This window comes from Leptonotus elevatus, chromosome 9 (assembly GCF_054856555.1).
Source record: "Leptonotus elevatus isolate MCC_2025b chromosome 9, RoL_Lele_1.0, whole genome shotgun sequence".
In the NCBI taxonomy this organism is placed as follows: Eukaryota; Metazoa; Chordata; class Actinopteri; order Syngnathiformes; family Syngnathidae; genus Leptonotus; species Leptonotus elevatus.
The window spans coordinates 18,776,268-18,797,043 of NC_141247.1; the positions used below are offsets into that span (position 1 = coordinate 18,776,268).

General features: G+C 40.4%; 1 protein-coding gene and 1 long non-coding RNA gene across 3 annotated transcripts in view; one reads left to right on the top strand and one right to left on the bottom strand.

Annotated features, from left to right (window-relative positions):
- Window positions 1-8,696, top strand: part of LOC147168663 (uncharacterized) — a 47,399-nt gene extending 38,703 nt beyond the window's left edge. The window contains exon 3 of the long non-coding RNA XR_015096033.1: window positions 8,556-8,696. This is a non-coding gene — a long non-coding RNA (uncharacterized LOC147168663). The remainder of the gene's footprint in view (window positions 1-8,555) is intronic.
- A 7,292-nt stretch (window positions 8,697-15,988) lies between these two features.
- Window positions 15,989-20,537, bottom strand: hbegfa (heparin-binding EGF-like growth factor a). Of its 2 annotated transcripts, XM_086084046.1 has the most exons (6): window positions 20,319-20,537; window positions 19,473-19,718; window positions 19,199-19,397; window positions 18,338-18,493; window positions 18,111-18,197; window positions 15,989-17,086 (listed from the first exon to the last, which is right to left on the bottom strand). In XM_086084046.1, exons 1-5 carry the CDS (start codon window positions 20,359-20,361, stop codon window positions 18,125-18,127), a joined length of 717 nt encoding a protein of 238 aa, XP_085940172.1. In that variant the 5' UTR covers window positions 20,362-20,537; the 3' UTR covers window positions 15,989-17,086; window positions 18,111-18,124. The 2 variants fall into 2 exon arrangements, with proteins under 2 accessions (XP_085940172.1, XP_085940173.1); XM_086084047.1 differs by lacking the exon at window positions 18,111-18,197.
- Between the last annotated feature and the right edge of the window lie 239 nt (window positions 20,538-20,776).

A 20,776-nucleotide genomic window follows, 5' to 3' on the forward strand; every position in this document is an offset into this window, starting at 1 on the left:
TTGTGGTCACTCGTACTAAACGTCGAGTACTTACCAGACATTTCTGCGGCGCCTTCATTGTTTGCCTCGCTGACCCGTTTTTTTGTTAATTTTTTTTGTGTCGTTTGATCCATTTTGGAGGGACGTCCAGTTCTTAGCAATGTCTTTGTTGTGCCATATTTTCTCCACTTGATGATGACTGTCTTAGTTAATTCTGAGCAGACTCTCAGTTATTTAGTTTCATTTCCTCTATTGAAAATATTTCTTTTCACTCGAGTTGTACAGGTCCATATTAAAAATCTTGGATTGATTTTTTTTTTGTATGTCACAAATTTCTGGCATTTCGTCAGGGGCGTGTCGTCTTTTTATATCCACATTAATTATTATTTATTTGCGCCGAAATCCTTTAATCCGGAACTGTACATTTGCATTAAAGCTTTAACCGTCATTTTCAAATTGGTTCAACCGCACATGATGTCCTCACTGAGACAACGCCTTCACTGCCCCGCTCCTTAAATCAATCGATAATATTTGACAAATGTTTGCTGTCTTGTGAAAATTTTATAGCGCGCTCACGATGAACCGCTCACACATTTATCACTGGGAAAAATACCAACGCAGCAAATTAGTCACACACTGTATAAGGGAGATTGTAAGGCACAGTTGGAAATAATGTGCCGCGATCTCCTTGAGGAGGACTGACTAACGTGGACAAGGAAAGTTGTAACCTCATCCTCACTGTCAACTGCAAGGCACACAAAACATTTCTTTCAGTCTCCAAAGAGCGAAACATCTGCCTTCAATTACTCCCACCCACACTGCTATACAGTCCAATAATGACTGTGAAACACAACAGCAATTTTCTTTTATGATGTTGTTTTCCCTACTTGGCATTACTTTTGGTAACTATAGCGATGGTTGGCGCAGGCTGGCACTCCACAGGATGCCCTTCGATTGAATGGTCGACCGTTACTCAAGTTGTACCGGATGCACTACCGCTAGTTTACTATCTGCTTTGCTTTTTTTTTATGGTGGTAGAATGAGGTCCCGCACGCTCACTCTCAACACGCGCACAAACGCATAGGTTCGATTTAGGTCTCTTTGGCACACATCATTAGATAGGTGACTTGATCTATACTGTTTTATCGCTGTGACTTTTTTCTCTCGCTAAGGCTTTGCATTTGGTATCTCTGTGCTCTTCACTTAATAAAGACTGGACTAAAAAATCTATGGACATTTTAGTTGATGAACAAAGATGAGACGGAAATTATGATTTTGTAAAACCTCGCTGTTTAAATGAACAAAAAGTTTGGTGGTGGTTGTTTATGCTGGCTAACTTACTAGCTTGTAGCGTGGAGTCATAATAGCCACTTATTGATATACAGTGGTACCCTCGGAGTTTGAACACAATTCGTTCCAGTGAAGTGTTCAAAGTCCGAATTGTTCAAACTCGGAAAAAAAAATTCCCATAGGGAATAATGTAAATGCAATTGATCTGTTCCCAAGCTCAAAAAACTGAAAATTACTATTTTAATTTCTATTTATGTAAAAAAAAAAACATGTACAGTAATTTAAACAATAAAAAATACCTTAGACTTTTTGTTATGGTGTGTGGTTGAAATATACTGTGTTCATGCATGCTTTAGTTCAGTGCTGAGTTAGTGTATTTAGGCGTTCAAACTCCGAGAATGAGGTCAAACAATTTTTGGGGGGACAAAGTCCGATTTGTATGAGTTCCGAGACGTTCGAACTCTGAGGTTCCACTGTACTGTAATTGTGTGTGAAGCTGTTTTAAATTAAAAAAGATGAGAACATTTTATGTGAGGTAGTTTTAGAATCGATGAAAATGTTCAATATTAGCTGCTGACAAAAAAAAAAAATGTAAACGGGTAAAATGATTGTCCTGACTTAATGTTGACAGTTTTTGTTGACTAACACTAGATGAATAAAATTATGTTTTCTTGGACTAAACAAAAGACTAAAATGCTCGATTTATAGTCGACTGTAAGGTGGCTAAATAAAAATGGGATGATTGACTAACTATGATAAAAACTAACAAGTGTGATTGAAATTGGACTAAAACGAACTGAATTTTAAAATAGCTGTTAAAATTAAAACTGTCCTCCATTAGCTAATGTTAGTATAGCAGACATAAAAAAAAAAAAAAAAAAGGATCCAACACAAGTTCACGAAACTTTTCACATACAAGAGTAGCAGGAATTTGAACCCTGGATCGCTGCTAGTGCCCGCTCTCTCTACACCATACATTGTTCAGAGCCCGGCAGGGTTTTGAACTAAGTCCGCGGTAAATCGAACCTCTCAAACAAAAGGCTGTGATGTGGTGATGTCGTTTCCTGTTGGTTTGCAGATCCGTTTGATATGAGGGTCTTTGTTGGTGGATGAGGAGGCGGAGGTAGGGAGCGCCTATTTGCCGGTCAAAGAAATGGCGAGCAATGGAGGCCATTAATAAGCAATAGGAGGATGTTGTGGTTGGTCACACTTGGTTTTACAGCTCATTTCCTTTCTTTCTCTGGCTTCTGTTGGCCTCAGTTTTCTTTTTTCCGTGAAGCTCTCAGCCCTGGAACCTGAGATAATGATGACAAGTTTTGGATTTTGGGCTTTGGTGAACTTAATTTGACGATCTGTGTTTCCGTACTTTGTGTACAACCTGCGTTTCTCTAAGGGTTCGTCACTGGATGGCAAAAACAGTAGACATTGACGTCCTTTCACGGCACAAACACCTGTTGCCAATTTTGCCACAAGTTGGACATGTCACAAACGTTTACAGGAGGTCGACATCAGTTCACCTGTAAAGGTTGTAGTGCATTTCAGGTTCATCCTAAAATTACACCCAGAAGCCAACAAAGCCAAACATTGTGGGAGTTGTGTGAGGGGGAGTGATTGAGCAGCTTTGGAATTTGCAATGGCCAATAAACATGTCAGTTGGAAGCCTGTAATTAGCGGGGAGGGAAGTCCCAGAGTTGCAAACGCACCTGCAGCTTCAAACAATCACACAACTGTCTTGAAAACATGGCAGCCTGATGGGGAAGCTCCTCAGCTGCGTGCGTGTTAGACATTCACAAACAAAAGACCAAAAGAAAAACTCAAAACAGGTGGGGACCGAGTGACGGCATTCCAGAAGGAGGATTCACTGCAAAATGTTCCGCCGGGCAATTTCACAAAAAGTCAGATGGTATTAGCTTTAGCATAGCAATCCAAAAATCGTCCAATAATGCTCTCAGGGAACTCCGACTTATCGGAGAAAATTAACAGCTCAAGCATCACCCATTCATAAAAGTATATTTTGGCGCACGTGCTTGTTTTAGCCTTGACGTGACTCATGAATTAGTTGAGACACTGTCTGGTTTCCACCGCTAGGTTCTTCCACTTCTTCCACTGAGGTTCCAAAACCATGCATTCAGTGGCCAAAAAAAGTGGTGGTTTTCAGACACATGTGGCTCCCCACTCAAGACCTTCCACTCTACTTGGAGCCAAGCAGGTGTTTGGGTTTATTGCCCCCCCGCCTTTTTTTTTTTTTGATCTGCTGTGTGACTTCCTGGCTTTTTTCCTTCCGTTTCCTTCCAAAGGCATCTTGAGCTTTGACGTGGTCACTGCTTTGCTACTGTTACACAAAAAATATTACGCTGCTGCTGCCATTGTTGTTTTTCAAATTCAAGTTGCCCATTTCAAGATTTGCTAAGATACTTTGTGAGCTGAATCTCACAAGATATGTTGAGGCCTTTCAAGGCATAATGCATGATTGTGATTCAAGCTCAGACCCTTGTACTTTCCCACCTGTGGTTGCTGATGGCTTTGCCCAACCCCCCAATCCAAACCCCCCCACCCCACCCTCTCTGGTTTGTTTCATGTTTCTAAGGGTAAAATTTCCAAGGGTAACAAAATGCGTCACAAGAAACCACATGACGTTGCTCTATTCTCTTAAGCACCAGAATGTAAACAGAAAGGTTTGCTGTATGGACCACTAGTTAGTGATGAGCAAATAAAGCAGCACAAATACAAACATAATGGAGAAAAAAACACAGCAGCAAATAGCGGAGTGCACTGTAAAAACATGATTCGAGCAACTTATCTTCTCAGGGTAAAAACAAGACCGTGCAGCTGTTATCACACATGTAAACAAAGCAAGGCAGCAAATATTGAGCATCCATGTGGATGTTAACTGCAAGCATGCTAAACAAAAGACTTGTCTGTTAAAATGGTCCGCCTTGTTGACATGCCACCTGTACCTACGTCATCAGAATGATTAGGAGGTTGCGCTTGCTCTGTCCTGGCGGGGGTCGACGGCTCCCCTCTTTGGTGGAGATTTTCATGCATGCCAGATCCACCACACCAGTATCTATTGAAACTCAGACACAATCTGCTTCTTCCTCAGGTCATTGAATCGGCGGAGGCTGGTGTCTGTGGATCTCACTCTGCTTCGTCTGACCTTCCTTCCTTTCCTCAGTCTCTCCTTTGGTCTCTTGAGGTCTCCCTGATTTGTTGGAATTTAGATGTTTCTGGGGTTGGTGAAGAACTCTGGTTGATGGCCCGGTGGGTGGTGTCTGGTCGGTGCTGGATTTCACTTTCCTTTCTTTCCTTTGGTCCTTCCTCGGGTCTCCTGACGGCGGTGTTCGGTTTAGGTGAACGGTATGGGATTTTTTCATAGGTTTTTGGTGAACTAATGAATACGCACATACACATACTCACCCACATACAAAATAAAAAAATAAAAATAAAAATAAAGAATGATTAGGAGGTGAGAACAAATCAATAACAGTCAGTTACAGAAATGTTTTAGCACAGGTATATAAAAAATTTTTTTTAGTATATCCATCCCAAATGTCACATAGTAAGGAATGAAGTGAATTGAATACAAAATAGAATAATAGTGACAAAGCACCCTTAAGGCCTTTTCACACTGCACTTAGCAACGCACAGTTAACCGTCGACAAACCCATTCATTGTGTATGTGATGGTAGGACTGCGATGCAACGTGCGACCACCTTGTTCGAAATTTTCTATCCGAGAGCGGCACCGCCGATGTGGCCCATCCAAAGGGAGACAGACTGGCGGAGTAATTTTAGAGTGCTAACAGTAATAGACCAATCAGAAGAAAAAGCCTCCCTGTTACTTTCTGTTTGGCTATTAGGCAGGGACTTCCAAATATGGGCAAGCGTACACTGGGACTTTGTCGAACACCAAGAAAATTAGGAGAAGTGTGAAAAGGGCAAGTGACACAATTCTCACTTTTTGCTCTTAAGTGACATATTTCGGATATGCAGCGTCACGTAGAATGATGTCATATAAAATGGATTGAATTGAATACAGACTTGGTCTACCTTATACGTTGATACACATGCAGCAACTGCCGCACTCTATGGCCGTGCAATATATGGGTTGGGCATATAAGGGTGACTACTCTAATCCAGCTCACAGGGACAAGATCAGAGGGCCCATAAAAACAACAACTGCACCCACACGGATGTGCAACATTCATCTGGGGGGCCCCATTGTGCCCCAACAAAACCTCCACACGATGTGGCATTCCCGAAATCCACGCGTGGAGAAGGAGAGATATTTTTCACACCGAGGCACAAAGCCACAAAGCGTCGGTCTCCGTGACTCATTCGTCGGGAGGAAAAGAGGCTGAGTAATCACAATAATAAGCATCATCATCCTGCCGTCTCGACAGTTGCTGCTCAGCGGGACTCAACAATGCCGGAACCAAGAATCTGATATCACTCCTCGATATGAGACAATATTGCGATCAAATCAACTGGGAGTGCTGACTACGCTAATTGTAGAGTGCTACTAATCGTTTCCATCTCTCAGCTGGTAATGGGCTTGAAGTGTCCCTTTGGGGCTTGACTGCTGCATGGTGTGTTGATGAAGACACAGCATGCTGCGCTGGGGAAATGTGGCTTACTAATGAGAACAAAGAAGCTATCAAGGCTATCAAAACAATTATATTAGTGTGCAAATGTCAACTAGCGTACACTATTGCCTCACAAGTAAAATAGTAGTATGCTGAAGTTGTCCTAGTCGATCTCGAGTGAATTAAAATGTACACTCGAAAAAGAGTTGAGTCAAAAAGAACCCAATTTGGGTTAAAAATAGACTGATCCACTACCTGGGTCAATTTGACCCAACTTTCTAGGCATAAAACAACCCCCATAAATTGGGTAATTTTGTACAAAACAGCCCAAAAATAAGCCATTTGTACGGGGTTTTGTGCAAAACAACACAGACAGTTGGGTCAAAGTGACCCAAATAGCAGATCATTAAATGTTTGGCCCAAATTGGGCAATTTTTAACTTAACTGTTGGGTCAGAAATAACCCAAGTTGGGTCACTAATGGACCAATCCACTACACCCTTATAAACTGCTTGGTCAAAAATAACCCAATTCTGGTCAAAAATAGGACCGACATGCTACTTGAGTCAATTTGACCCAACTTTCTGTGTTGTTTTGCACAAACCCCCATAAAATTGGGTTATTTTGGGCTGTTTTGTACAAAACAACCCAATTTCTGAGGGTTGTTTTTACCTAGAGAGTTGGGTCAAATTGACACAGGTGGTGGATCAGTCCAATTTTAACCCAAATTGGGTTACTTTTAACCCAGCTATTTTTAGAGTGAGTTCACTCGAGTAAGTAGCGGTCCAATTTTTGACCAGAATTGGGTTATTTTGACCAACAACTTTGGGTTACTACCCAAAAAAGCTGGGTCAAATTGACCCAATCAGGGGGTTGGTCTGATTTTGGACCAAAATTTGATTATTTTTTACCCAGCGTTTTTAAGAGTGTCCGTGGGTAATTGGCATTCTCCCGTTTTTGTTTGTTTGTTTTTGTACAAAAATAGGCCAATTTGATTAGTTTGGTTGTTTGTACAAAACGACCCAATTGTATTGATTTATTTAATTATTTTATACAAAACAACCCTTTGGGGTGGTGGAGGGGGGTGTGGTTTGGTTGGGTGAAAATGACCTTTTTTTTAAGGGGCGAGGGGCTTGTTTGTGCAAAGAACTCAGAAATGGGTCAAATTGACCCAAGTCGTGAGTCGATCTATTTTTGACCCAACTGTTTTGAGAGTGTATCGTGAGGATTAGAGTGTACTCGTACATGGACCTTTAAACTGGTGCAGGATATCAAGTAAATACCCAAGCAGCTTTCCATAATGGCGTAATGGGCAGAGATGAAAAGTGGATGTCATCTGTGACAAGTGTGTATTTGTGTGTATGAGGCAGCAGGAGGGAAGCCAGGGGCGCGTCTTAGCTGCCACGAGCTTTGCCTCTTGCTCTGAGAAGCCATCACCCATGATCTCATCTAAAGGGGGGGGTGAAAAAAAAAAAATCCCCCTCGCGGGTGCTTGCCTTCCTCTCCTTCAGCTGCTGAGCTCTCCCTCGGCATTCCAACTCTCAGGCCAGCTCCCACTCTCGCTAGAGGAAGACACAGAGCTGTAGAAGCGAAAAAGGGGAAAGTGGTGCTGAAGTCACAGACCCCACCGAGAGGCTGCGGGCAGCCTCGTGTGATGTCATCCACTGATAATGTGTTGACAGCAAGAGAATGAAAATATATCACTTTAAAAGAAGGAAGGTCACCTCTTAATTGTCTTTACATGTTCTTGGACTTGGAGCTCAGCGGGAACGTCCACACGCTGGTCACGGCCTATAAATATTGACGGCCTTATGGTTAAGAAGTCAACCATTGAGGCCAACATTTTGGTTAGGACCGCATTTCACTGGTTGGCAATGAATCATGATGATTGGTGATCTCCGGAACGTTTACCTCAGACCACCCACAGTGCAAAAATGTCCAAGTTTCCCTGGAAAAATCCAGTTTGAATCCCACATGACAAGGAAATATCACAGCTAACGTCCTTTTAATGGGCTGCCTGCATTTGGGTGAGAGTTACGAATGATAAAGTGAAGGCTGCTGAGTAATGCACTAAGGAACCAGGGGCCAGATTTGAATTTTTAAAACAGACAGACTAGGATCTATTTTCAAATGCAACAATTTGTTTGCCGTTGATGCAGTCACATCTTTTACATGAAAACAGTTACTTATATTTATGTCATTATTTTTAAATAAATCAACTAACCAAAATAATAATAAAATCAACTAGATAAATGTTTTTTAATTAATGAATTTTTATTTCGCCAATTTTAGGGGGGAAATTATTATTTTATATTATTATTAATGCAGCAAATATTACAATGGCTATTATTTAAATGCTCAGGGATCCATATCATGGTATGGAAGATGTCTTATCATAATCGAGCGCAAGGACGAAATATGTACATAAGACTCTTATGTACATATTTCATCCTTGAGTCTCATTTCTACATTCCTAACCATTTTAATTGACAAATGTGGTTGTGGAAAGCCATTAAAATATATTCTAAACATGATATGACCTGCAGTAGGTAATACTGAGGGTTCTGCATGAGTGAAATTATTCCACTCCAAAAACCTCTTTCAGGATCAAACTGGAGCAGTCATGGTTTAAAATATTTAGCAATCTCGGGCCGGGTAAGGTGGGTTTTTTTTAATTTTTTTTTCTCCTTTGGTATGTACAGCAGTCGACCACAGAGGGAAGACAGTGAAAAAGAATGTCTACAGCCCACTCATTTGGTAACCAGAGCCTTCTGCCGGCTACTCTGACATCCATCCGCCTCCTTTGTAATAAGCTGCGGCAGCGGCGGCCACCTCAACTGACCAGCACGCGTCCGCTTGATCCGTAAAAACCACCAATCGTTTTCCTGCTTCTGCAAACAAACACTGGACGGATGTGGGAGGAGTTTTTTTTTTTTCACTTTACAGAGCCACGGGGCCCGCTTTGAAAAGGCAGAGAAAACAGATGAGTCAAGCATCCAGTCACAGCCTTCCTTCCTGTCTGTTTGTCTGTGCCTTTGTGTGTGCGCGCACATGTACACTATATGGGTATGCACGTATTTCTCTCTCTCTCTCTCTCTCTCTCTCTCACCCAACTGCTCATGTCCAGTAAGTAATGCGATGCCGCCGTCAGCCTCCTGTGGGCCTAAATAGAGCTCAGTGAGAATTTAATAGTCTGATACATAGCAAGTGTCTGTCCAGCAGGGTGACATCAGCATTGGGGAATCTGCTGGCATCCCTCTACTCAGTCAGGACCCTGCTGACATCAGGGGGCAGAACCAGAAGCTGAATGGCTTTCGCCGACAACACAATGACACCGCGCCAATGATAAAGTTTACGTAGTCGCATTTGATGAGTTGCGGTGGACTCAGCGACGACCCATGTACGGAGGTGCTCGCAAACAAATCGTGATGACTGCGATGAGTCGTCACATATGAATTTGCAAAAAAAGAGATGTGGCATAAATAAACAGCAAGAAAAATAGGGCGCTTCTGAAGTAGGTTGGTTTTACTCTCATCTTCTTTACCTTGCCTGTGGTGTACCGCAAGGTTCAATTTTAGGCCCAATATTGATTTCCATTTGTATGCTGACCGTTTGCCAAATTATATTTAAAATTGTTAGTCTAACAACGACAATAAAAACAATAAAAATAATTAGTAGTCGTAGTAGTACAAGGTGACACAAAAAAATTGAACTTTTTAACAATTCAACAAAACCAAGAGTAATGGAAGAAAAATATTTTATTCATAGTAATTGAAAACTTAAAACATGCCATTTAAGTAACAATGTTGGAATTGTTTTTGTTTTTAATAACGTCCTGTAGATGACGTCCTCCTGTGCGAATCTATTGAAATCTGCTGTTGAGATTCCTCATTTACCACTGCAACATCTCAGACGGGTTAGCTGGGATTCCACTAGTCACGTTTCCATCCAAATGTGTCGAAAATGTTAAGCGAATTTTGTGAAAATGCGCAAAACGGCATGCCCGTTTCCTTCCGTTCTTTTTTTGCGAATATTGAGAGGGGACTCCGCCGCTGTAGGTGGCGGTATACACCATAGAGATGTGATCACCAGTAATTTAAAAGAAGAAGAAAAACAGGAAGCGACTGCGCTATGCGATGACGTCGTATGAGTTTTCTTTTGTAAATCTTGATAAACCGTAGCGTTTCTTTGCTGTTTTCCATCTAAAATTGCATTAATATTCGCTTATTTAATTAATTCCAAAAATATTTCTGTTTCGTCGTGCCCCCAAACATACTTTACTTTATCAGCCGCCATTGCTTTGTGACTACAAATGTACGTGTGACGTAATATTCGGTCAAAATGTGCGACGTGTATCCGGTCTTGTCAGCGTTTATTGGCAAAACTTGTTTCCATAGCCAAAATTTTCTTTTTTTTCTCTATATACTTCAAAATCCACCCCCTCCAAGCATAAAAACTTTTGGGGGCAAATTTTGGACCCTTTTTTGAATTTCTGACATTTCCATTCAGTTTTATTTTTACATTTCTTGAAAATTCTAATAAAAATGGATGGATGGAAACCCCACTTTTTTTTTATTGTGAATGGGATGTTTTAAGGTTTCAATTACTATGAAGAAAACGTTTTTTCTTCCATCACTCTTGGTTTTATTGGATTGTTAAAAAGTTCCGTTTTTTGTGTGTCACCCTGTAGTATTATACTAGTTCACCTTTGAAAACAGTTTGATTTGATGTAGCGTAATATTGAACATGAGTACACAATGCACAAATCAAATATCTAAGAATAAACATTACATTGCATTATGCATGTGTGCTAGAGACCTAATGAAGATAGCAGAAACATTAAAAACTCTATTTTTGTGGATAGTCGCGCATGCGCTTCGTGTAAAAAGTGGCACATATTTATTTTCGTGCTTGGGCAAGTCTAATTTACTGCTTGTTTTCTATTACGCGTCCTTGACACACCTGATAATTGGTTGACAGAAAGTAGACAAAACCTTATTCTCTTAAATTAGACCTTACAACAACTACAAGCAGGTCTAAATTGTGGCGCCGGTTTGATTGAAGCGCAGGCAGACAGATTCTGCGCTCCGCTGTTACAGTATGTGGTGGTGTCATCATAAAAGCATGCATCAAACCCTCATTTTAGAAATCAATTCATTGAATGTTTTGTTATTATTATTATCATCTTTATTAAATCTTCATTTTTAAAAGCACTCCCCTGACTGCTGCTCAACTGGATGGGTGGTCGGGCACGATCGGTAGTGGAAGGCGGTTTCCAAGCGGCCATCTTAACATCGTACACGTGGCGATCAAATTCAAATTTCTGTTTGAAATGAAAAATGCTAACATGTTTCGTGTTACATATTAACACCAAATTATAAAACACATGTATTTGTATGCTACAATGGGGTGTATTTAAAATGTTCTTGTACTGTTTTGGGGTCGTAATAGACAGAGTGCAGGTGTCCCTTACTGCGTAGCTGGTCAAATTAATCACTTTATTTGTTCATATAACACTTGGAGGAAGTTGGCCAGTCTGTAAATATCCTCAAAACCAATTAAGCGCGCGCTTTCATTACTTAATGCATGTATCCGTTTGTGGCAAAACATACAGGAAGTGGAAGTAAAAGGAGGCAGGATGAGGAAATGGAGCAGGGAGTATTTGGGATATATGCGGGACAGGAATAAAGACCAAAGCAGGTAGTGAACAGGAAGTGACAGGATGTTGCCACTATCTTCACCCCCCCCCCCCTGTCACGCTACTACAGACCTTATCTCTCCCTCAGTCCTCTGCAGCTTTGTCACCCTCCATGCCTTCAGTGTCCTCACTCCTATCCATCCGCTCCCTTTTGCCATGCCCCAACGGCAGCCATGTTGTCACCACCCCATCCGTCAAGTCCCGGGCGGCCGACTGAGGCTTCGCTTTGACAGCAGCGGCAGCTGCACATGGAAACAAACACACGCCCTTACGGTAAAGTCAAAATTCAAGCATCTAACGACATCAGCCCCTGTTGATGAGGCGCGGCGAGAAAATGATTGCGTTTCCAACTGTCGGCGTACGCACTTCCATGGAAAGCACCCATTGTTGCTTCTCAGCAGGGCAGGAAACACCTTTCCACAACAAACTCGCCATCCTCGCTATGATTGAATCAAGTCCAGCCGCTGACTACTCAAGTATAGTTGACCCGAAGAATACTATGAAAGCAAAGTTTTCACAAGTTTCCATTTCACTTGCTGAATGGAAACCCCAACTGAAAACACAAGGTGCTGTACGTTACGTTAGCTTCCGGGGGGGGCTAGCTAGCTAAGCCAGTGCTGTCTCAAGCCCTGATAATAAAAAAAAATAAGGTACTATTGGAGTCAGGAAGAGCATAATAAACACTTGTTTGTATTTAGTCCATCTATAGATGATGAATTAAACTCTCAGTCTGTACAGACTGCTGAATGGAAACCCCAACTGGAAATACAAAGTGCTATACGTTATGTTAGCTTCCGGGGGGGCTAGCTAGCTAAGTCAGTGCTGTCTCAAGCCCTGATAAAAAAAAAAGGTGCTATTGGAGTCACGAAGGGCATATTAAACACTTGTTTGTATTTAGTCCATCTGCAGACGATGAATTAACCTCTCTGTACAGACAATGACGATCTTGGGCCAAAACAATGATGGCACAGCGGTGCTATTGCGACACTAGAACTATGCTAGGTATCTCGTTCGCAATCCACAGGGGAATATTAAAATATTAATAAAAAATAAATACTAATAATACATATGATGTCATCTGTTTAAGGGTTATGCTGAATTCAATTGTTGGACTTCGGGGACATTCCGTGTATTGCTTGACAGTTTAACAGTGTCTCTTGTAAATGTAATCCTTTATTCAGCGTTGCACACCCTTTGCTTAAGAAACAGAACACAGCGAACGTTCTTCTCCCAGCATTCCGTCTCCTGGGTGCCCATCATCCCGGGAATAGCAGCTATGTGAGCATGACGCCACGGCACTATTTTTGTGTCTTTGCTACTTGACATTGAAGGGACGGGATTATGTTGTAAGTGGCTATCCCCTGTCAAACATACACGTATGTGCAATCGCAAATGTGTATACATTTCCATTCATGGTACCTGTGACGAATACCAATTTCTTAGCTTGAGTCATTAAGTGTTTGAAGATGAACATCTGCCACACAGTCTTTTGTAGTAGCATTTGAAAGCAGAATATGAAATGTTGATATTTGATATTGGGTTTGTAGATGATACTCTGAAATTTGTGATGTGGTTTGGATTTTCAACCCTGTTGCCGAATGTTTACTTACTGAACATTTCAAACCTAAGAAAATTCCTGAGCTAATTAAAATAATAATAATAATAATAATAATATTAATGCGAGTCAGATTTTAGATTTTTTGTAATACTACCTTCTGCTGTTCCCTGTTTTTATGTGTTGCTGCTCTATGTGTGTTAAATGTTTATAATTACCCAAAAAAAGCGATGCTAATTTCCTTTAGCATGTCTGTAGCGTTTGGCATTAGATGTTAGCATTAGGCTAGGGGACCTCGAAGACATTTATATACAATATGATTGAAAATGTTGGTGTTTAAGTATATAATGATTAATTTTCTTTTATTTTATGTATCAGTTTTAAGTCAACTCAAACAGGAAGTGAGAAATAGCTTGAAGCTAGCACTAAGAATGAGGGAGTCGTGATAAAGTGAAGTTATACAATAGTGTCCCATTTCTATAGGTGAAAATTAAGGAAAATTTTAAGAATTTCATTTTAACAAGCCTGAATGTGTTAAATCCGTATCCCATTCAGGGGTGAGCGTTTTGCAAAGCTAGCGAACGTTGATTTCTCGCCAGGGTTTGCCAGGGTTCTTTAAAGGTTGCAAACGGTTCACCGGGCATTTACAAACAGTTTGAATGATCGCAAATAACAATCTTGGAATACGTTCAAATACATTTTTGGCAAGAAAACAAAAAAAACAAAAACAATGGTAAAACTATTTTTAATTTCAGAATTTCACCTATTGTGTGGTTCTGAATGGTACCCCCCAAAATGATAAACGGGGAATCACTGTCAAAGCATTTGAACTCACGGAGGCACCATATTACTATGTTAAATGTGACAGACAGAATTATGAGTAAGGAAATGAAACCCTTAAACATACATCTTCCCTGCGCTTTTCTAAGGAAGTGCTGTGGGTTTTAACATATAAAAGTTGGGTTAACCCTCACCAGCACGGAAAGCCAACACACACACGCACCGAAACACACACAGGCCTGTATAACAACTTCCGTGTAGGAGGCAACTTCAATGGGTGACTCACTTTCGACTTGCCTTTGAGCCCAGCTGGGTCTTTAGGGTATCCGCCAACCTCATTAAAGCCGCGTGTGGCGCACATACATGACAGCATTGTTGCATCCTGCGACTATTTACTGCATGCGGGTTTTCTGTGAACCCCTGTGGCATCCAGGGGCGGTCGAGGTCTCAGATGTTCTCGCTGCTGCTGTTGCGTCTTTGAACGTGACATCTGTTGGGTTAGGCCGTATGAGTAACACTTACAAGTGTGCCGCTGGAACCTGCTGTGTCCGCCACATTGTACATCTGTCGAATGCGTTCACAGGGCTGTAAAGTGTCTCATTGATCTGTCATGATGATGATAAGGATGATGTCTGCACTGTATTTCACATACACGGTGAAAATTGAGATACATTAATGAATTACATCATATGGGGTTTTTTTTTCACGCCATGTTGACACAGCATTAACGAAACACTGCCACATTGTCATAAATCGAGGGACACAAAAATCTGCATTAATCCTCCTGTTATGCTTGAGTCAAATTGACCCATTTAATAAATAATAAGTAACAATATAATAAATTATTGTTATTATTATTATTATTATTATTATTATAAATAAAATAAAATATAATAAAATAAAATAAAATAACAATAGATGAAAGTGTTTCATAAGTGAAATCAGTGAAAATTGCTCATTTTACACATTTGTATATTAAAAACCGATTCATTATGAATTGTGAAAAGCAGTCAAGTCAAAATGTTTCCTTATACAGTATGTTCTATACAGCCCCACTATTATAATATTGTGTTTGGAATATGACTTAAGCATCCCAATTTTCTTGTTTTTATTTATCTCTTGCTGTTGACTGAAAATGCCATCACAGTGCCTAAGGGCTCAGCTTGCGAACATCACATGACCAAACCCAGAAAACAGGTGAGCTGTGATTGTTACCTGAGATTTTTGATTTGACTCCCCCCTTTAATGAAAATAACTAATTAAATATCCTCATTGAATTGGATTTAATCATGAGATATCCACATATTTGTGGATATTTTTCCCGTTTCTAATGCTGGAGATAATTAAACATGCCTCGGGTCAAAATGACCCGAAAACAGTATTGAATGTAACATGATTTTTTTTTTTTTATCACTTCATGTTTCATGATTTTTTTTTCCACTGTACTTTTGGGTCATTTTGACCCTAGGTCCTTAAGCTGTATACATTCACTGATTTATTAATTTTTTTATTTTAAAAAATGACATTATTATTATTGTTTTGTTTTTATTTCAATGCATTTATAACGAATGTTAATTATATGCAGAAATTTGCTATTTGTGAACGGTCCCTATTCCCATGGATAGTGGCTTCACTGTCAAACTTATTTGGACAGTCAACAAACAAACTGACGCAGAAGCTTTGATAAAAACGACCTATTTATTATAATAATTTCCTACAGGTTTTAATCGTATTCTTGTCATATTCAAAGGCTCCAAAAACTCCATTCCTCCTAAAACACAACTTTTGTTCTTCTTTCAGGAGAGTGCAGGATGCAGGTGCTCCAGTTCAAAACAGGTGGCTCCCGCGTCAGAAGAGGAAATGAAAATATTATGTTTACTATTATTACAACTTAGGCCTGAGCCGACAGAACAGGCTGGCATTATTCATCATGTCCCAGACGAGACGTTTAAAAATATTACAATAGCGTGTTACCAAACTCCGCAGGCGAAACCAGGAGCTAAAAAAAAACGTTGACCTTATTTAACTGATGATTGAAACACAATGTGGTGATTGTTTGAGTTTGTACACTCCCGAGTAAATGAAGATGCAACACGCAGGAGTTAAGAATTCTGATCTTTTATTTAATTAAATCACATTTAAAAAAAAAATCACTTCAGAACTGCAATTTTTGAAAGCGTTGAACACTTGAATTCACATTTTATTGCTTGATAGTTACTGTAAGTGTTTCTCTTTAAATGATGGTAAGACGAGGACAAAAACAAGAGATTGACATCAAAAATCTTTCAACAGTGCTTTGGCTCCAGGCCCCAAATGTTATATTGGATTCCCATTTGAAAGTTTCATTACCATTTCGACGCAGACAACACAGAGAAAGGGCAACTATGAACCCTCAACTGTCTCATGTGTCCAAAATTGTTTGTTTTCAGTGAAAAACGGTAATCAGTAAAGAAAACAAAAAGACCTTTAAAAAAAATCACAGTGCTACTGATCATGTTCTGAGTGCCAAAATTCAATCAAAATGTGTTTATTTTTTTGTAATTCTTGTTGTGTCCAGGAGCCGCAAGCATCGTACTTTTTCTTCAATAAATAATATCCAATAAGGAATATAAAAACAACTGTAACATCCATTTTGAACTGTTGAAGGAGGTTAACATCTACATAAATACAGTTAGCTTAAATAAATAAATTAAAAAGTATAAATATACAGTTTACTGTACAGAAAAAAATAATAATAATAATGCACTTGTGCGGGAAATACAAAAGGCTGCCTGTTTTTTTTTGTTTGTTTTTTATAATATAATTCCAGATTGAGCTCTCTCTTAGTTGATGTTGAATCGGATTCAGTTCAGTCTGAAACTTCTCTTCACACAGTCAGGAAGCAGCAAATGTTCCTTCTTCTTCTTCTACTACTACTACTTCTTGTCATTACCAAGTGCCTGCCACACTTCCATTCCAGTCCATCCACCAGCTCGTCCAATATTCCACTTTCCGATGTGGCCGCCTTCTCCTGAGGCCTGCAGGAATACGCTGAGCTGTCCATTTTGTTTTGTTTTTTTCACGTGAACATCCAGCAAGGGGTGAAGCGGACACCCCCCGTTTCCCTTCTTCATCCGTCTGTGTTCCTTTACGTTTCGCTCGGACCTCCTTCCGTGGGTCGCTTCTCTTTCTATTTTGAGGTAGTATCTCCGCTCCTTTGCCTAACACGAGAGGAGAAAAGACAGCAAACAATGAGATAAGCGTTGCAATTTGTACAATAACGTGGAAGGAAATGTGCGTCAGTGTGAGATATGAGCTGCTCTTTACTACACTATCTAGTCCATTTGGGTATCTCGGAGGAAAATATAAACCAAGGCTGGTGAAACTTTTTTGGCATTTGAGTTTAAGAATATGATGTTTATTTTTGTACTGTATACAAACCTAAGAAGGAGCCAGATGGGTGAATGAGTCTAGTAGAATTTGTTGGTCAAATTATTTGGGGCTGTACAGTTACTCCAATTTTTTTCCACTCTCCCACCTCCTCCTCATTTGTGGTTCAATTATTTATTTATTTTTTATTTATTTATTTTTGTTCCCTCTACTACATTGGGTCCCCATATGCTCATGATTTGGCACCGGCAGACCTGCCTATATCTTTCCATTTTTATTTTTTATTTTTCCCCCACAATTGTTTTGGGGGTTTTTTTTGGGGGGGGGGGGGGGGGGTCAACCACTGTATATCATGGATTTTTTTTTATCAGCATTTTTAAAAATATTTTTGGGCCTAATTTTCCCAATGCATTTCAATGGGCGTAAATTATATGCAGATTTTCTCTTGTTGCAGGCCAGTACGTACTTATTTAAAATAGCATTTTTGTCATAAATCAATTCATCTGGTTAAGCAATACGTGGTTGATGAAAAATTGTGGCTCCCTCCCTCACTAAAGTTGCCCATCCCTCCACTAGACTAATGCACCCATCTGGCTCCTTCTTAGATTGGCTTATAGTGACAGACTATTGTACCCACAAATGATTTGCTAAATCAGGGTTCCCTGATACATTTCACACACAAGATGGAGTCAACAACTACATCCTGAGTTGTCTTCTTGTTAATTGCAGGGAGCACTAAGTGGTAACTGATACTTTTCAAATGTAGTCGAATTTGTCTTCCTCTGTGAACAATTAAAAAAAAATAGAAAACCACTAAATGATCTTATCATACTATTTAACTGAGATTATACTCACCCTTCTTTGTCTCTTCAGTGGTTAGATGCTAACCCTAATTTGACCTTCTCCTCATTCTCTACATCATACGCTCCCCGCTTGTGAAACCTGGAATCAATCAAGAAAACGGGGCTTAAACCACTATTTATGCCTAATTGTTACACATATCATCCTTTCAAATTCCCTACACAGCTCAAGTGTGCGCATGTATGTGGAATTGCGTGCGTTCGCGCGGCCATCGGACGCACCTGAGCATGAGTAAAAGGCCGATGATGGTGAGGCAGATGGACGAGAGCACCACGGCCACCACGGCCAGAGCCGTGGTGCGGTTGTAGCCCTCCTGAGGTCTCTCCACGGGCAGGGTGAAGAACTCACACCTTTCCCCGGAATAACTCGGGTGGCACCTGCACATGGATGGAAAAGTCCATTCGTTACTGCGGTGGAAAAATTCCAGTTAAGTCCGAGGAAGTTTCACAAAAAGTCAGCACGGTGTCTATCCCTCTGGTTCTTTTAGTCATCATCATCATTATTATTATTATTATGTTAAAATATTTATATGGGTGTCAGGCGATTACATTTTTTTATCGTAATTAATAACATGACTTCAGTAGTTAACTCACGATCTGTTCTAAATAAAATATTTTTTTCGAAGTTCCATAATCCTGTTAACACAAAAGTGGAAAAACTGTTAAACTGATACAGTAATTTCATAATAATTCATAAAATGGAGTTCAAATTCAAAAGATGTATTGTACTGTAAAAAAAAAACGGTGCGATATTGATTTGTGTTGAGGTCATTTTTTTGCCACTAGATGGCATGATTACATTTGAAAGACATTGGTGACAGCTCAGTGCATTTTTCTTTTCATATTAAGAGCTATTTAATCTTTAACGTGAAGTAACTTGTGAAATTTTGCACATTTAAAAAATTTTAAAACGCAACTTCACCCCAGTCTCCACAAATATATGCATGATTATTAAATGTATTACTGCTTAAATGTTCTCCAAATTTCCCATTAATTCCCATGGAAAGTTTCCAAATTCGAAAATTCCTGCAATTTTGCAATCCTACAGAAAGAAAGGATCAAAAACGTGGATGTCGTACTCACACACAGGAGGGAAGTCGAATGTCCCTCAGGTACTGACAGGTGCCGTGGATGCAGAAATCTTTATACTTCCTAAGGCAAGGATTCCTCTTCTTTCCTTTCCCTTTCCCCTTCTTCCTTCCCTTTCCTCGCCTTCTCTGTCCTTCTGTGCTTTCCGCCTCCAGGATGGCAGAGGGGTCTCGGGGGTTGCTCGACATGGCAGCTAAATAAAACGCACACATTGTCAACACATCTAATACAAGTGTGATATCATCTGCGATGATTCTCAAGACCTCACCTCTTGGCATTTCCACTTCATCATCCCCGGATGTGCTGTCCTCATATTCATCCCCGTCGTCGTAATATTCATCGTCATACTCCTCGTTTTCATCTTCCTGCGATGTTGCGACCGTTGCGCCTCCTCTGCCCTCTTCGTCCGGCCTTCCGTCTTTGCTGGCGTCTTGGAAGTTGATGACAGCCGTGTGCCGCTGCCTGCCGCTGTCATACCGGTCCACCGCCGCACCGCACACCAGTCTGGATGCCACTGGACAAAAAGAAAAATAAGAAGGAAGAGGTTAGGAAGCGCATAGATTAGGATTGCAGGCATTGGGGTGCAAGTGAGGAGGGTGCCAATGTGGGTGGGCGGGTCTCTGTGGACAAGTTGAAACATGCTCATGAGGATTTGAAAGGTGTGTTGGACTTGACTCAAGCTTTACTACTACATTGCTCAAGGGCACACTGGAGCGGAATTGACATTGCCCATGACATGACCCTGAGGTACTTTTAACATAAACATTAGATTCATATACGTGTGTTTCTTTAGCTATTCAATAAAATGTTTACCCGTAATCGCAACCTCCGCATTCAAGAGTTGTGAGCAGACGAATGTCAGGCAAGAATATAAGTTAAAAATAAACGGATCCAGTTACATAAAAGCACGCTCTGAAATAGCGAGACGCGCCACCATTAGCTTCGGGCTCGTCCTGGCATCGGGAAAATGGTCGGCGGAAAAAAGGTTAGCAGGTTTACAAGTCATTTGATGGCCCCATCGTGACTTGTGGCTTTTTATAATGCGATACGGGCTCACGCAGATCGAGGCATTCATAACAAAAAGAATTACAAGTTATTCAACGCGTAATCTTACCAAGTGCGTGAAGCAGCAAAAGCACAACACTCCAAATCCTCATGATGCCAAGACTTGTTGAAGTAGATTTTTTTTTTTTAAGAAAAAAGGTTTTTGTAAGAAAAAAATAATAAATAATCCTTCTTTGTTTGTTTTTTGTTTGTTTTTTCCTGGTGAGTTTGTGTCTGTTTATTCCGCCAGGTTCCGACTTCTTGGTGGTACTTGCGTGTGTAATGCGGAGCGAAAGCGTCAAAAGAGAGACTGCGCCGTATTTAAGGGCCACGCGAACTTGGCCGCGCCCACACACACACGCGCGCACGCACACTTTGTGTTGGAGTTTCATTATCCACGCTGCCTGTATGATCACATAGTGATGCTAGAAACATTACCCGATGAAGTATTGACGATTAGTAAACTAAATACATAACAATAAAATATGCGCATGCATATAAATCACAAACACGTTAGTTATTACCATA

Coding starts and splice junctions, on each gene's coding strand:
- hbegfa (XM_086084046.1), bottom strand. CDS start 20,361: ATGAGGATTTGGAGTGTTGTGCTTTTGCTGCTTCACGCACTTG. Junction 19,719..20,318: donor TTTGCTGCTTCACGCACTTG/GTAAGATTACGC, acceptor CTTTTTGTCCAG/TGGCATCCAGACTGGTGTGC. Junction 18,494..19,198: donor ATTCGACTTCCCTCCTGTGT/GTGAGTACGACA, acceptor ATCCATGTGCAG/GTGCCACCCGAGTTATTCCG.